The 14,891-nt window shown below is 39.9% G+C and overlaps 2 protein-coding genes across 18 annotated transcripts in view; both read left to right on the top strand.

The window, feature by feature from the left end:
- Positions 1-6,314, top strand: part of UBE4B (ubiquitination factor E4B) — a 41,707-nt gene extending 35,393 nt beyond the window's left edge. For all 5 annotated transcript variants that reach the window (XM_054849439.1, XM_054849438.1, XM_054849440.1 and 2 more), the window contains 5 exons: positions 882-1,016; positions 1,387-1,578; positions 3,763-3,937; positions 4,435-4,581; positions 4,991-6,314. In XM_054849439.1, coding sequence (XP_054705414.1) covers positions 882-1,016; positions 1,387-1,578; positions 3,763-3,937; positions 4,435-4,581; positions 4,991-5,052 — 711 coding nt within the window. In that variant the 3' untranslated portion in view covers positions 5,053-6,314. The remainder of the gene's footprint in view (positions 1-881; positions 1,017-1,386; positions 1,579-3,762; positions 3,938-4,434; positions 4,582-4,990) is intronic.
- A 4,718-nt stretch (positions 6,315-11,032) lies between these two features.
- The window catches only part of KIF1B (kinesin family member 1B), a 94,705-nt gene continuing 90,846 nt past the window's right edge, over positions 11,033-14,891 (top strand). For 8 of the 13 annotated variants that reach the window (XM_054849352.1, XM_054849348.1, XM_054849353.1 and 5 more), the window contains exon 1: positions 11,033-11,381. The gene's annotated coding sequence lies outside the window, so the exon portion shown is untranslated. The remainder of the gene's footprint in view (positions 11,382-14,891) is intronic. The other 5 variants (XM_054849359.1, XM_054849354.1, XM_054849357.1 and 2 more) reach the window with 1 other exon arrangement.

Here is a 14,891-nt window from a genome sequence, read left to right as displayed (position 1 = left end):
ACATTCTGCAAAAAACCATCGTTCTGCATAGTTATGTTGTGGCTGGCAAAGAATGTGGTATGAAGTTGAAATTGTATAAAATTTTAAATCCCTGTGCACTTAATTCTAAGTGGAGAAATTGAGACTTTAACCTTCTTGAAGGAGGTTTTGGAAGATGCTCGCCAGTTGAACTGACTTCAAGAAATAGAAGCTTTTATTTTGTTAATGCATTGATCCTGGGTGGATTCGATGCAAACAATTAGAGTCCTATACCTCAGACCTCAGCCTGATTAAACAATAATTGTATGTGTTGACCCACCAATGTCACGTATTTCTATTTTAAGGTTATTGATTTAAAAAAAAAAAAAAAGAGTTTGAAAAGAAAAGCTATAAAAATCTTGTTTGTTAAACTTATTCTGGTTTGCTCTTCTGAAGCATTCTTCCTGTTTGTGCCTACTAGCAAGGTAAAGCCATTCCTGTAGTGACAAAATGAGCTGGTACATCATCTACAGATTGTTCTAGTGTGGAGTGTTTACTTATGATGGTGCATAAATTAGAGAGAACCTCACTTGACTCTCAGATCCCAAGCTGGTTTTGAAGTATTGGCATTAGGATGCAAAGGAAGCATAACCCAGTTCTGCAGCTGTGAGGAGCAGTTACAGGATGTAAATACACTCAATAAATGTGTGGAGTCTTGTGATGCTATTTGCATTCACTTTTAGTGTTGCAGAGTTCTGGAAAATTGTTGGAGACTTTTGTTTAGTATTAGGTAGTAGAAGTGAGCTGCACCTTAAAAAATGTATTACATCTGGATTTGAATTGCAGTCTGTTCTTTTGTCTGTCTAAATCATGTTAGCATTATGGCTGTGTGGGCTTGTAACTGCTGCATGTTTATTTTCTAGGATCAGCAACAAGCTCGGCAATCACAGCTAGCTCAGGATGAGCGTGTGTCTCGTTCATATCTTGCCCTGGCAACAGAAACTGTTGATATGTTCCATATCCTTACCAAGCAGGTTCAAAAGCCTTTTCTCAGACCTGTAAGTCCTGCTCAAATTTAACTTGGTTTCTAGCTTCTCTAACATCTCTACTGTTGGATAACAACCTGGAATTGTTATTGAATCCATTCTCCTCCCCTTTCTCCAACTCACTGAAATCTAATTGCTTTTGAAGTTATTTGATGTTAAGAGCATTGCCTGAGTCACTGAGATGGTACGATCCTTCTAGACAGAAGCTGTTTGTATTACATATTTTTAATGGAAAGCACGCATAAAGAAAAGACACTTTCTGCAAGCCTCCAAAATTATAATTTTATTAGTTAATAATTCCTGGTCTTGCTGTATTGAAATCTAATGATAATCTTAATTACTGCCTTCATGCTGTGATCTGTGTTTTACTTTGGTCTTGTAGGAACTTGGACCGCGATTGGCTGCTATGTTGAACTTTAACTTACAGCAACTGTGTGGCCCCAAGTGCCGTGACCTGAAAGTCGAAAACCCTGAGAAATACGGGTTTGAACCAAAGAAGCTGTTGGACCAACTGACTGACATTTACCTACAGCTAGATTGTGCTCGCTTTGCTAAAGCAATTGCTGATGATCAGGTGAGCTCCAAAAAGATGAGGAGGGGAAGGGCAAAAGCACTGTGGACAAACAGGACTTTGCAGAATACTCTAGAAGTTTCATCTTACTTGTATGCTGCTGCCCAGTTTCTGTCATACATGTTTGCAATTTCTTTTCTTTCGGCAGATCATCTCTGTTCATAGGCTGCCTGCTCTTTGTAGATGGGTGTGTTTTCTAGGTGTTTTGCAAACCTACAGACGCACATAAACATCTATAGCACTTCACACATGTACTCATTGTAATTTAGCAGCAGTACTTTGTCCTGATCCTGCTGGGGGAAAACTAAAGCATACAAAGAGTTTTGACTCTCTTCCCTCTTCCTTATCAAGAACACATGAAACGGGCAGAGCTGGGACTAAGAGCCTCATTTAGCAATCATTCTCCAGACTAACAGTTTCCAAATTGTATTCCCTTTTATATCACTTTATTAAAAGGCTGTGTAATAAACTGACAAAATACAACATACACGAGACAATTAAGACACCTTTGAATGTCTCATGGTAGTCTTCAGAGCAGCATGTTAATTCTTAAGGTAGATAAGCTATCCCTCACTTCTGTGTTCTTGTAAAGTTGTGAAACTATTGAATCGCATCTCTCCGTGCCTGTGTCATACAATACAAACTTTTCAAAATCTAGAAGGGAAAAAATGTTCTCAATGGCTGCTTGAAATTCTAGTGGAAGCTGTTTCACAATACATGAAGCTGTGTTTGCATGTCTTGTGAAGCAGAGGTACCAGAGTACCTCTCTTTTCTGTAATTATTTAAGTTCTGATAATTGCAGATATCAGTACCACTTCTGAAACAGACTTTATGTGTTTGCGTGTGTATAAAGAGCATGCAGCATGCAATGCATTTTCTATGCCGTTCAGTATATATGAAAGTAAGAATGTTATCTATCGTTCATTCATCGATGCAAGCCATGGCAAAATGCACAGCAATGACATAGGGATTAAAAAGAAAGAAGCCTGCTGGTGTGGGAACTGGAATAAAGCTTAATTAACAAAGTAGCCCTTCATAAAAAGTGGGGGAGTGACTAGTATCTTAGAAACTGTCAATGACAGGAAAAAACACCAAGGAAATGCACAGTTGGTTAACGGCTACTGGTTTTGGGAGGAAAAAACAAAACAAACAAAAAGTTGCTTGATCATGGCAGGGTCTCTAAAGCATTTTGATACATCTCCCATTTGCAAATCCTAGCACGTATTACAGGAATCTGAAAACGTTTATAAAGCCCTGGGCATATTGCCATAGTTCTGTTCTCCTCTGTGGGCTAGAAAGGAGTTTGGGTGGGCACTGTGTGTCCTAAGTTGTGAATGGTATTTCTCCGTGAACATTTTAAAATCCCTAAGGAAAATAGAAATCTGTAAGACTTAGTGTGTTTTGTTTTGTTGTTTAATTCAACCTTGCACTGCAGTGTAAACAACGATTTTTATGAAAGGCTTATATCAAAACACAACATTGGAAACTTGAAATGGTGTCTTTAGAACGTAAGCAGCTTTCGAAAGTCCTTGCCTAACTTTCTTTTTTTACATGAAAGCAATGCTTGCTTCAGTTGAAACTACGGGAGATGCATTTGGTGTTGGAGTGTTGTGCTGTGTAGCTGCACAGCTCTGACTGCGCTGGTTGGCAGGCTTCCAGCAAGCGTTCGTTCCCTCTGAGTTGCCTTACTATTTTTGAAACATCATGGGGTGGGTTTTTTTGTTTGGGTTAGGAGAAAGAATCACTTCTTTCCCAGTACTGCCGTGCACATTATCAGAGAAGTTAAAAAATCAAAAAACTTTTTCATTTTATGGTGTATTTTCAGCCAAGACTTGTGAGAACAAGAATAGACAGGAGTGGCAAGACAGATGCTTTGTCTAAGGAACAAACCTAATCATTATAGTCAGCCTCTCCGAGTGTTTGATTCATTTTGATTAGGTGATGTTGTCTTTTTTTTGGTCCTGAACAGATCTACAGTAGTGATAACAAGTAAAAAAGCACCAAATTGACATTTTGGTGCTAAATGAAATGTTACCTGCATACTACTTTTCTGTCTGACATAATGTTGAGGTTTCATTGATCCATCCTTCTGAAGTTTTAAAAATGCATTAAAAGATTTTTAGACTTTTTATGGCATGTTAAGATCCTACAACTCAGCAAAGTTGTCTTTTTATGCTTTGCTTGTAGAGGTCCTACAGCAAAGAGCTCTTTGAGGAGGTTATCTCTAAGATGAGAAAGGCTGGCATCAAGTCAACCATAGCAATAGAGAAATTCAAACTGCTGGCGGAGAAAGTGGAGGAAATTGTTGCCAAGAATGCCCGTGCAGAAATTGATTACAGTGATGCTCCGGATGAATTCAGAGGCAAGTTGAGTTTTCTAAATACTGACCTCTTAGGAGAAGAGGGATTTGCTTTGTTACTTTGATTCTATATGAGATTCTTTGATTATTTTGATTCTATACTCTATGAGTGTATATTAATAGAAACTATGTTTATGAAGCCTTGCATCCTGCTCTATTCCAATTAAATAGTGAAGTAAACAGAGAGCTAAAAGTTTTTGTGTTTCTTCTGGGACTGTACTGTCCAGTCCTATCCATGTTTTGCTTACATGTGCTTTAAAACAGTAAGAAAAAAACAAAATCAGAAAATAGAGTGCAAATAGCCAATGATTAGTCCCCATTCAGAAAGGGGAAAGCAATATAAAGGCTGAAGTCCACTGCTCACTTTAACCATTTTCTGTAACTTCAGCAATATACCTGCTGGGGACCCTGAATATCTTGGTTCCGCACTGTGGTTTTGTGTGCAGATAAAATTTGTAGCTCTTGTCCTTAGTGTAATAAGGAGACACTTGTGCCCTCAGATCCACTCATGGACACTCTGATGACTGACCCGGTGAGGCTGCCATCCGGAACTATTATGGACCGGTCGATCATCCTGAGGCATCTGTTGAACTCTTCCACCGATCCGTTCAATCGTCAGACGCTGACAGAAAATATGCTGGAACCAGGTATCCGTGTAACAGTCAGCAATGGAACTGTTAAACTGTACACAAATTGCTTCCCCAATTGTTCTGTATACTTTCAGAAGCGTGTTGAGGCCTCAGTTAACAGTTCTTTCTTTCAACTTGCACTGAAAAGCTCATTCTCTCTGTTTTCTCTTTTTCTGGAGAAAAAACCCACACCCTTGCCTTTATAACTACCAGGTAAAAGGATATTGTTATGGCGGGTAAATAAGTTATTCATTTACTCAAAACTGTGCAGAAAATATATGGATGGAGAAGAAAATAGCGTACATTAGTCCTGATCAGATTTCTAGAAAAGAATTTGCTATTGGTCATGAGGAACTTTCTCATATTAGTATTACTAAGTAATTTTAACTAAGTTAATCATTCTTTTTTCTTTTCTTTACCCTGCTAGTGCCAGAACTTAAAGAGCAAATCCAAGCGTGGATGAGAGACAAGCAGAATGCTGACCATTAAGAATTCCCTTGCAGCACACGCCAACACCGATGGAAGAACAGGGCGTGGGCTGTCCTGGTCGTAGTGGAGCAGACACACTTTGAAAGCTGTAGAGCGGATTAGCATGCCCACTGGCACTGGCTTGCAGTAGTGACCAGAAGCATGTGGACGAGGAGAAAAGCAGCTTAATTCTTGTACATATATTTAAGTGATAACGATGGTCAATAACATGGAGGACAAGCTAGGAAGTTGCTTATGTTACAAAACTGTCCTTCAGTATGTCACATTTTGGAGTTTTTACAGCTGAATTATTTTAGCAAAGATGAATGGATCAGGGCAGCATCCCTTCAACCTTATTTTTTACAGCCAGATATCCGTTAATTTGATTGTGGTTAGAACCTTGGACATTTTGCTGCTAAAGTAACTTTTTCCTCTTTCCCTCCCTTCTTCCTCTTCCACCCAGCAAACCTGCACTGCTGTCTTTTCTTTTTTTTTTTTGTAATGCAAAAAAAAAAAAAAAAATCCCTGTGAAAATCAAAATCATTCCCCTGCCCTCAAAAGAACATATTCTGTGCGATAACTGTGCCTGCAACAAAGTGTTAATCTTGGGATCGTATTTTTATATTACACATATTTGCATATTTGGTTTTTAATTGGTGTTAGACACAAGGATGATTTCAAAAAAGCAAAGACTTCACACATGGATTTTAATTTCTGTTCTTTGAGATGTCCCTTTTCTTTATGTTGATCTAAATGCTCTGGCATTTTTGAAAAGCCTTGTTAGAAAGAAATATGTTAAAACAGCTGCCATGAATGAGATGCTTGGGAATACCAGGATTTCAGTGACTTTTTAAAAAATAAAATCCATTCTTTTAATGCTGCAGATATGATATATGCTAAATGACAGTTCTGAGCCATTAGAGCTTGTCCGCAGAGAGCAGATCCTTTTATTCTTGGAGGCTGCAGTTTGGGGCAGGGGTCATTTTTTATGTTGCATACCAATTTGTATCCATGGCTTGGCCTTACCAAAGCAGAAAGGGTGCAGGAAATGTAGAATTACATTTTTAAAAAAAAATTTAAAAAAAATATTCACAAACATTTTTGTATTACTGCCCCCTGCATATGATACTTGAATTTCCTTTTTAAAAAGGATTTGAAACCACAGTGTTTTAAAATTAAGTCTGAAAAAAAGGTTGTTTTTTCTTTTATTTGTTTTTCGCTGTGTCTTCTGTTCAATTCCTGACTCTCTTGAACTACAATAAATGATACACACTCGCACAAAATGTTTCCTTTGTCTTTCTTTCCTTTAAGTGTGCTGGTGAAAGTATAAAAAATACAGATGATTGGGTGGCTTTCTTCAGGTTTGCTGATAGTGATTTGGGATCTGGAGATAACTTCGTAAATGATGTGAAAAATTTCTGTGCACACAGATACCAGTAATACTTCAAAGTAACGAATGTTCCTAAGTGGGTGATTCTTATACCTATTCATAGCTACGTGGCAGTTGGTGACAGGCTCCAGGGGGAGTTTTGTTAGGTTATATATAATCCAGTGCTGACCTTTGAGATGTGCAAGTAATTCTAATTTAAAATGTGGAGATGTAGTGGGGGTTTTCTTGTGGGGTTGGGGTTTTTTTGGTGGTGGTGTTTCCCCCTGCCACAGTGTTTGTTTTCCCAAGGGTGGGAGGAAGGTTCCAAAATTTGTCTCGCATGGATTGCTGGAACAGAGAAGCTGCTTTGTTGCCTGGTTTTAGTTCCTCAACCTTCACTCCTCCCACAAATTCAAATCCCCTTCTTCCCTCTTCAAAAGTCACAGAACAAAGTTGGCTATGCTTTTATCTGTGAGCTGTCATTCAGCATCCAAATCCATCACGGTTTCTGAACGTATTATAAGGATATGCAGTGAGCCACAACTTTCAAGGTGTTTTCTTTTTTAGTAAAGAGGTAATTATTTTCTACATAAAGAAAAACTTAGTGTTCAGTGTCACCTCATTATTAAGGATTATAGCATGAAATCTATAAACATCCCAGAACTTACACTTAATTTGGTGGAGGACAACTGTTCGTCAGTGTATATTTGTTTTTACTGGAGGATGATTAAACTGCTATGGTTTCATTATGGCTTTTTTTCTGTAAGTTAACATCATATAGCTTTTAGTTTTATTGACAGACTGTGAATGTATGGGAAAGATGGAAGAAATCCTTTCTTCTAATTCTCTTCAGCTATTACAAATTGGACACCCTGCCAGCTTTTCTGAATAAGGATGCTGTGGAAGCAGTGAGCAGTCTTATAGAATGAGAAGAGCACAAGCACAAATAATCCATCCTTAAATTAAAAAGAGCTGACTGCTTAAGTGTATCCTGTACAGGGCTTGAGCTCTGCTACTCTAATAGTTCCTGATATTTCACAGTTGGAGTGTTAGTTACAACTAATATCAAAGAGGGTTGTGATTTTATATGTTTTACCAGAAAATCTGTATGTAACTAGCTCTTTTTCAATGCAAGTATAAAATGGAAATTATATTTATTTATTCCATTGTACCAACTGAAAGGCTTCTTTGAACAAATTCAGGGTCTTTCTCTTAACCTTGTCTGACAGGAGAAAATAGAAATATTTACATTTCTTGTAAGATGTATTAATCGTAAGATCTATTAATCAAGACAATGCCCTTCACAATCTGAATTTATATTTGTTCTGCCTTCATATCAGACTTTGACCTGAGGAATATATATATAAAATAATATAAATATATATAAATAGCACGTTCATACTGAGGTGTTTTGTCTAATTATAGCAAACATTTATCACTTGAAAATGTATCAATGCAGGTATTACAGAAGACACAAAGGCTAACATTAAGTGGCTAAACCAATTTTATCTGGCGAACTAGTATCAGGTATTTCAAAGGTGTGAATTTAGACAAATGCTCTACCAAATTCAGCAGTCATGGGCAGAATAATGAGATGTATTTTAATACGAGCATCTGAAAGTACCATTATATTGCTGTCTTCTGGGTACAAAAGTGAATCAAAACCCCATTGTACAGTGGATAGTGGGCATTTGAGTGTGACAATTTTTAGTTGAATTCATTTAATACCACCTGCAGTTTTCTGTGATTTCTCCTCCCCCTATTAATGTGTCATTTACCTTTTTTTAATCCGACTGTAACCTTACTACAATACAGAGACTTTACGTTAGAGAACACAAACTATTAATTGATCAAATTACCTTTGACATTTACATGTATCTGCAGAATCTGAACAGCTTTGAGCTGTGAACTGCTCATCCCAGGAATGGCTAACTTACATAAATGTTCCAATATGTGTTTTTCTTGGAAGATTTGATGTTCTGAGATTGTATTGTTGGTCTTTACTTGCCCTCTAGTTATGTGACTAGAAAAATTACTGGGGCAAGTTCTGATGCTGATAGCAATACAATTCGGTACAATTGATTCTATTATATCACAATTTACACTTATGTAATAGTACAATTTACATCTCTGTCAACTATTCCCGGCTGGCAGCAAGGGCAGCATAATGCTGTTATTAGCAGGATGACAACGCTGCTTTAGCCAGCAACAGATTGACTTTAACAATCCCCAGGAGCACTGCACTACAATGCAGTTGTCTTCCTTTTCCTTATTGCTTAGCTTAAACATATTCTCTTTCCTGTATTTGAACAGGCTTCCCAACTTTAGGTAACATATCTCAGTGATTTGAGTAACCAACTATATTTGTACTAATAAATGCAGAAGTTTTTCACAGCACTACTTGCTTTCATTTTTTTGGTATAATAACACTCAAGAACATTTTTCTTCTGCTGGGGACGTTCATTATGTATTTTCTTGAAAAGGAGTGTCTAAATTCTAGTTTTAAACACACACATGCTTGTAGGGAATTGGATCTGTTTCTGCTATTTTGCAGGGTTATAGGTTATTGGTCAGAACATATAAAAGGAGTGAGAATGGTCCCTTACCTACAAGGGAAGGGACACTACTTTTTTTTAAACAGGACTCAGAGGTAGAACATTGCAGTAGAGTTACACTCAAGTACATTGTAAAAATAATTCTACGTTGCCGAAGGAGACCTTACTTTCAAAAATGATATTAAATGCCTAAGCTCTATAATTAAAAAGGCATCACAGCCAGCTAGATGAGGACTGCCTTAATTGTTGACCACCTTTCAACTCCATACTTGGTTATTTAAAGAGGAATTTTCCTTGTCTGCCTTTGCAGTAAGTGACTTCCCAGATGCTATACAGCATGTGTCATATGCACTTTACCATTTTCTTTCTCAGCACGTAGTTAGACCTCTGAAAGATTTTTCAAGACTCTGTAAGCAAACAGCTGAATTAACATAGTGGAACTATTCTATGCGAGTACTCTCCAAACTTAGACATAAGACAGTGATGAAGGAACTGCTGTTCCTAAGAGACACTACACAAACTTTGCTGAAGTCAAATTAATCATGTTGTCTATTACCATGGAGGACTACAGCACACAGCCAGTGTTCTGACAGTTTGCAGAGGATTTCAAAACATGTTTTGGGCTTTTTTTGGGGGTTGAGTTTTTTGTTTTCTAGAGAAACCTAATCCTGCATGGCCCTAGGTAGAAGTTAGCACAGTTACACCACACTAAAATCACCACTAAATCACGTCCCATCACTAGGAAGTCTTCCAAAGTTCAAATAATTGTATTTTTTAGGACACATGAAAGCCACCTATTTTTGCTTTGCTGGTTCTGCAGCAGTATTTCCCTACAAACCACTGTTCGGCTATCTATTGTTAGGCTTTTGTGTTCAGAGGTGTAACTGCAAATGATGTGCATGCACGATGAGATTGGGGAGGAGGAGAAGTCACTTTTCACCAAAGGAACATTCTCCCAAAAACCTGAAACTGCTGAGGAGAACAAGAGACACAGTGAGGATTAGTGTAGTTAACAGCCTATGAACAAAAATAAACTCTGTTCTGAAACTAGAAATCGCAGGTCCCAGCTGTCCTCAACAGCTTAAATCCAATTTGCATATGACGGGGGTGTGTGTGTGTAAAATACATAATTAAGGTATTTCATGTAATATTATTTTCTTTAAAATGCTTCTAAGAAACACAAGCCTGTTCCTAACAGTAGAAATGATCAAAGTACTAATGGAAAGGAGGAACTTTATAGCTGAAGTTACTGCCACAAAAAAAAAGTACTATGAGAATATGCACAAAATTATTGAAAAAGCTAATACACCACTATTGGCTAAAACAATTTAATCACATAAAAACAATCACGTTATGCGATGTACAAAAAATATCTTAGGCTGCTCAAAAAACGTTTTTTGGGGGAAAGGGAAAATTAATACCTCCCCTCTGAACTGCCACCGTTAGGCCTTGCTTAGGACTCAAATCCCACTGGATCCCACTCGAGTAGGCTGCCAGCTGACGAATTCGCTACTTCAGCCACCGTTTTTCGGCAGGCAGGCATACCTTACCCGCTCACGGGCCCCTCGAGTCAGGGCCGCCAACCAGCCGCGTACATTAAAAGGCTATTTTTAGTCACAAGTGCCCAATTTCTGCTCACGTCTTTGGCAACGACGCACGACGCTCCCCCGCGCGCAGTGAAGGCAGCCGCCGCCTCGGGGACGCGCACGCAGACACCACGGGCGGAGCGGTGATACGACACAGGGTGTCCTCGCGCCGCTCGTTATAGGTTAAAAAAGGGACGACGCGAATTCCGTCCCGAGTTCTGATTGGCTGGGAATGGAGAAGAACAGATTCCCTGTGTCCCCGAGGCTCGGCGGAGGGATTGACTCAGAGGGAGGAATGGGGCTCGTCATTGCAGAAGGACATTCCCGAGCTGTGATTGGTGTATGGCTGTGTCAGCCTGTGATTGGCACGACGAGAGGGGGGGCACTCGCCGATTCTTCGCCTGACGATTGGTCAGTTGCAGTGAGGAGGGAGCATCAGCGCGCGGCTATTGGTCAAACGGACGTTCCTCCCCTACGGAGGCGGGCTCGGGCGCAGAGCCCCGCGATCCTGTCAGTGTGGGAGCGGCGCTGTGGGGAGTGCCTCGCTGCGCTCGTTCTTCCCGGCGGGGCCTTTCTCTTTCCTCCCTCCCCCTTTTTCCCTTCCCTTCTTCCCTCCCTCGCCCTTCCCGCTTCCTTCCTGCTCCCTTCCTGCCGGCGAGGGCGGGAGGGTGTCTCCCAGCCTCGGTGGAGGCGGCGAGGGGTGATGGCGATGGCCGGACTCTTCTCTTTCCTCCGCCCCGCGCTGCGTTGCTTCGCCGGCCCCGCCGCATTCCCCAGCTGCTGACAGCGCCGGCGGCCCCGTATTGCCCGCGTTCTGCGGATACCCCCGCCCGTCCCCAGGTGAGGGGCGGCTTGCGCTGGGGGAGCTCGGCCAGACGGCCGTCGGCTTGGTGCCGGGGCGGGGGGGGAGTGGGGGGTGGATGCCGTAATGCGGTGGGGGAGGCGGGGGTTGCTGTTTTACGCAGCTGTTCAGCAGGGGGAACGTGGGGGGGCGCCACGGGTGGGATGGGGCCTGGGAAGTGGAGGAGGGGAACGGGGAGTGCTGGCAGGACAGGGTGCCCCGGAGCTGTCAGGGCAGCGCCACAAGGGCGTGGGGCCCGGCTCGGCCTTTCCTCGCTTGCATCTGCCTGATGCATATACTTGTCCCCTGGGACGCTTCCTTCCCCTTTCCCCCAGGCGCTCCGATCCATGGCGGTGCGGCCGCTTCCCGTCCTTTTCCTCGTCGGAATCCCATCCGCTGTGTAGGGTCGCAAATATCGCTGTGTTTCGCCATCCTTTTTTGCCTTTCTAGCTCAGATGAGGTGGAGGCGATAATTGCTTGTTCAGGAAGAAGGCATAATCCTCGACCAGCTGGAAGGTGCAAGAATGTAAAAGGATTGTGGTTTTCAGGGTGGTTTTTTTGTGGACCTGTAGGTAGTGGATCTGTCCCTGGATTCAGTACAGCACAATTACTGAGGCAGCCATATTGGGATGATGATCTGACAATCCTCTGAGCTAAGTCAGGAGGCAGGCATCAGAAGACAGGATGACAGGCCTGGTAGTTTTGGGGTCATTGACAGAATTTGGGTAATAAACAGAGGTTGGAGATCAAGAATTCACCAGAAGCAGGTGGTGAATTTGTATCTGTTCTCTGAAATGTAAAATATGTTCATACCAGATTTTAAAGTATATTTCTCTTAACTTCCAGCTCCTTCTTAGCTCAGTTCTTTTTGTTATTGCACAATCCAGCACATTGGTGTGTTGATAAATAGTCATATGTTTATATGATAAGAATTTCAGTGCATCACCGAGTTCTGCACCACTGTTCTATCTGGCATCTTCACTTAGTACAAAGATAGCAATTCGTAGTGTGTGAGTTCAGCTGATATATCAGACTGTCATCACTACCTGATCCTTAGTGGAAGACCTAAAATTGGATCGCTGTGGTCCTCTTGTTCATAAACCCCTGCTGTGCTGAACAGCTGTTTTGCTATCTTTCCATATACTAATCTCTATCCTCGTTCATTTTCTTTCTTTAGAGCTGTTGTACGATTAAGTTACAAGCAATTTTTTTGTTTAAAAGTTACCACATTCTCTGGTAGAACTATGCAAATATGACACAGTGGCTGGCTATGTTAAATAAAAGTGATGATTCTTCATTTGTATGGTGGTTTGGGTTTTTTACTTTTTATTTGAATGTAGAGATACAGATTCTGAACATTGTTTTTGTAACCACTTTGAACTTGTTGCAAATTTGTCTGAATATACAAATAATAATTTGACTCTAAATCCCTGCTCTGCTTGTAACTTTATTTCAAAAAATAGCAATATGTTCTGTCTTTTGACATTGCATAAAAATTGGTTTGTCAAAACTTTCAAATACATCCAAGGATCCAAGTCTTAATGAACAGCTTGTTTCTTTAAATAGTTGTGTGAAAGTCCCAATCTAGTTACAAGTGCTTTGACACCATGAAGGGTGATTGACCAACATCATTGGGTTTGTCAGCTTGAATAACAGAAAACAGACGAGATATTTAGATGATTTGTTTAATGACACACTTAATATTAAAACCTCACTGTGTGACTTACAAGGCGGATGGTGGATATCTTTTAATAATAGTTTAAAATAAGTGTAAAATTAGTAAGTAGGATTTGCTTTTGTGCTGATGGAGCTCACTAAACAACTCAAATATTATCTACCACCTGTTTTAGAGCCAGTGGGATATCATGTCAAAGACTCAGGCATGCAGTTCCCTTCTTTACTTGGTTCCTGATGGGATTCATACAAACTGAATGTTAAAAGATACATAGCTAGTAAACTTTTTCTAAGACATTAGGAGAATGATTCATTCTCCTTAGAAGGATGGCAGCCTTCTAAGCCTATAAGGAACATCTAAAAGACAGCTTCTGTTTTTTGGTTTTTTTTTTTTTTAAGATTGTTCTTCTAAATCCGTACCACAGACTGTACTGCACATTTTGTTTTGCTCTGTTGCAAGTTACATCTCCTATTACCACTCTGTAGACAGCGTTTTGTAGTAGTAAGTGATACTACTGGGAAACGTGAACCCTGAAAAACCAGTTGCAATTTATCATCTGTGATGCTATGCAACTTGGTCTCATTTTGCCTTATTTTATCATTCTGTATGATGAGGACGGTACTGCCTTTATAAAATGTTACAACCAGTTAAAGTTGCTGATAAGTGGGGAAAAAAAAACCACCTCAAAACCCCAACGACTTAAATTTGTGGGAAGCTTGGAAAAATATATCTGTTTTGGTTAATTTTCTCATCAAGGAAAATTAAATCTTGCACGGTGAGATGGTGTTCAAAACATCTGAAATCCATATGCAACTACAAGTAGGCATTTTGCTTACTTTGGCTATGAAAAGTAGTAGAGTGGAGAATAAATGAGACTTAAAATTACACCACACTTAATTTTCTATGAGCACAAAAGTTAGGGTTGGGAAGAATTGGTAATTGCAAAGGTCTAGTAGTTAAACTTTTATGCTGTTGTAGGTGATTTCATGACCTGTTCTGTAAGAATTTCTTCACAGCTGTGTTTCAAACAAGGCTATCATTTAGCTAGTGCATATGGAGTCTCCGGCGGTCTGCTTTTCATGCTTTCTTATTGTGAATATGGTGTTCAAAGATACTCAATAATTTTTTTTAAGTAGATCATTCTTTCGCTCCATCTTCTGTTTGCCAATTTCCTAGATATACTAGCTATCTGTAGAAATTAATATAGTACTCTGAGACGTATTTCTATGAAAACATCAGAAAAAAATCTTTGTATGTGGGACTTTTCACTAAGAAGGGAAAATAAGCTCCTTATGTTTCATAAATAATATTACAAGAACACATTGGTTGTATTTTTGTTTTCTTAATGAAGGGAACTTTTTTTTTGATGGCCTCACCTTTATTCATTGGTCCTTGTGGGAAGCTGGTGAAATTATGGTTTTCACATTAATATGCATAGATGGGGAAAAGAAACCTGAGAACCACTGAGCTGATATCAGGTAGAGTTTCTATGATGTGCTACACCCTATGAAAATTCCACCTACCCATCTCTTGCAATGTGACAAAGTAAACTGTGTCACTATGAACTTGATAATAACAGAGGTTTTGTGCTTGATAGGTTTCTTAAATTGTTTTTCAGAAACAGAATGCTTAGTGGCCATATACAGTAACATTCCTGTTTTCTAGCAGCAATATTCAGGGTCAGTTGAATAATACTCCTGGGATGTACCAGGATTAGTCTTGTCACTTAGCTTTCATGTGAGGGCATGAGTACTTACTCAAGGGTCATATTAAGAAAGGGGAGCAAAAATTCCACGTGGTAGATACTCAGGAAGAAGGTTATAATGAAACTACG

This window comes from Grus americana, chromosome 21 (genome assembly GCF_028858705.1).
Source record: "Grus americana isolate bGruAme1 chromosome 21, bGruAme1.mat, whole genome shotgun sequence".
Classification (NCBI taxonomy): domain Eukaryota; kingdom Metazoa; phylum Chordata; class Aves; order Gruiformes; family Gruidae; genus Grus; species Grus americana.
Note: the sequence above shows the minus strand (reverse complement) of the source record. Positions and strands in the feature narration are given on the sequence as shown.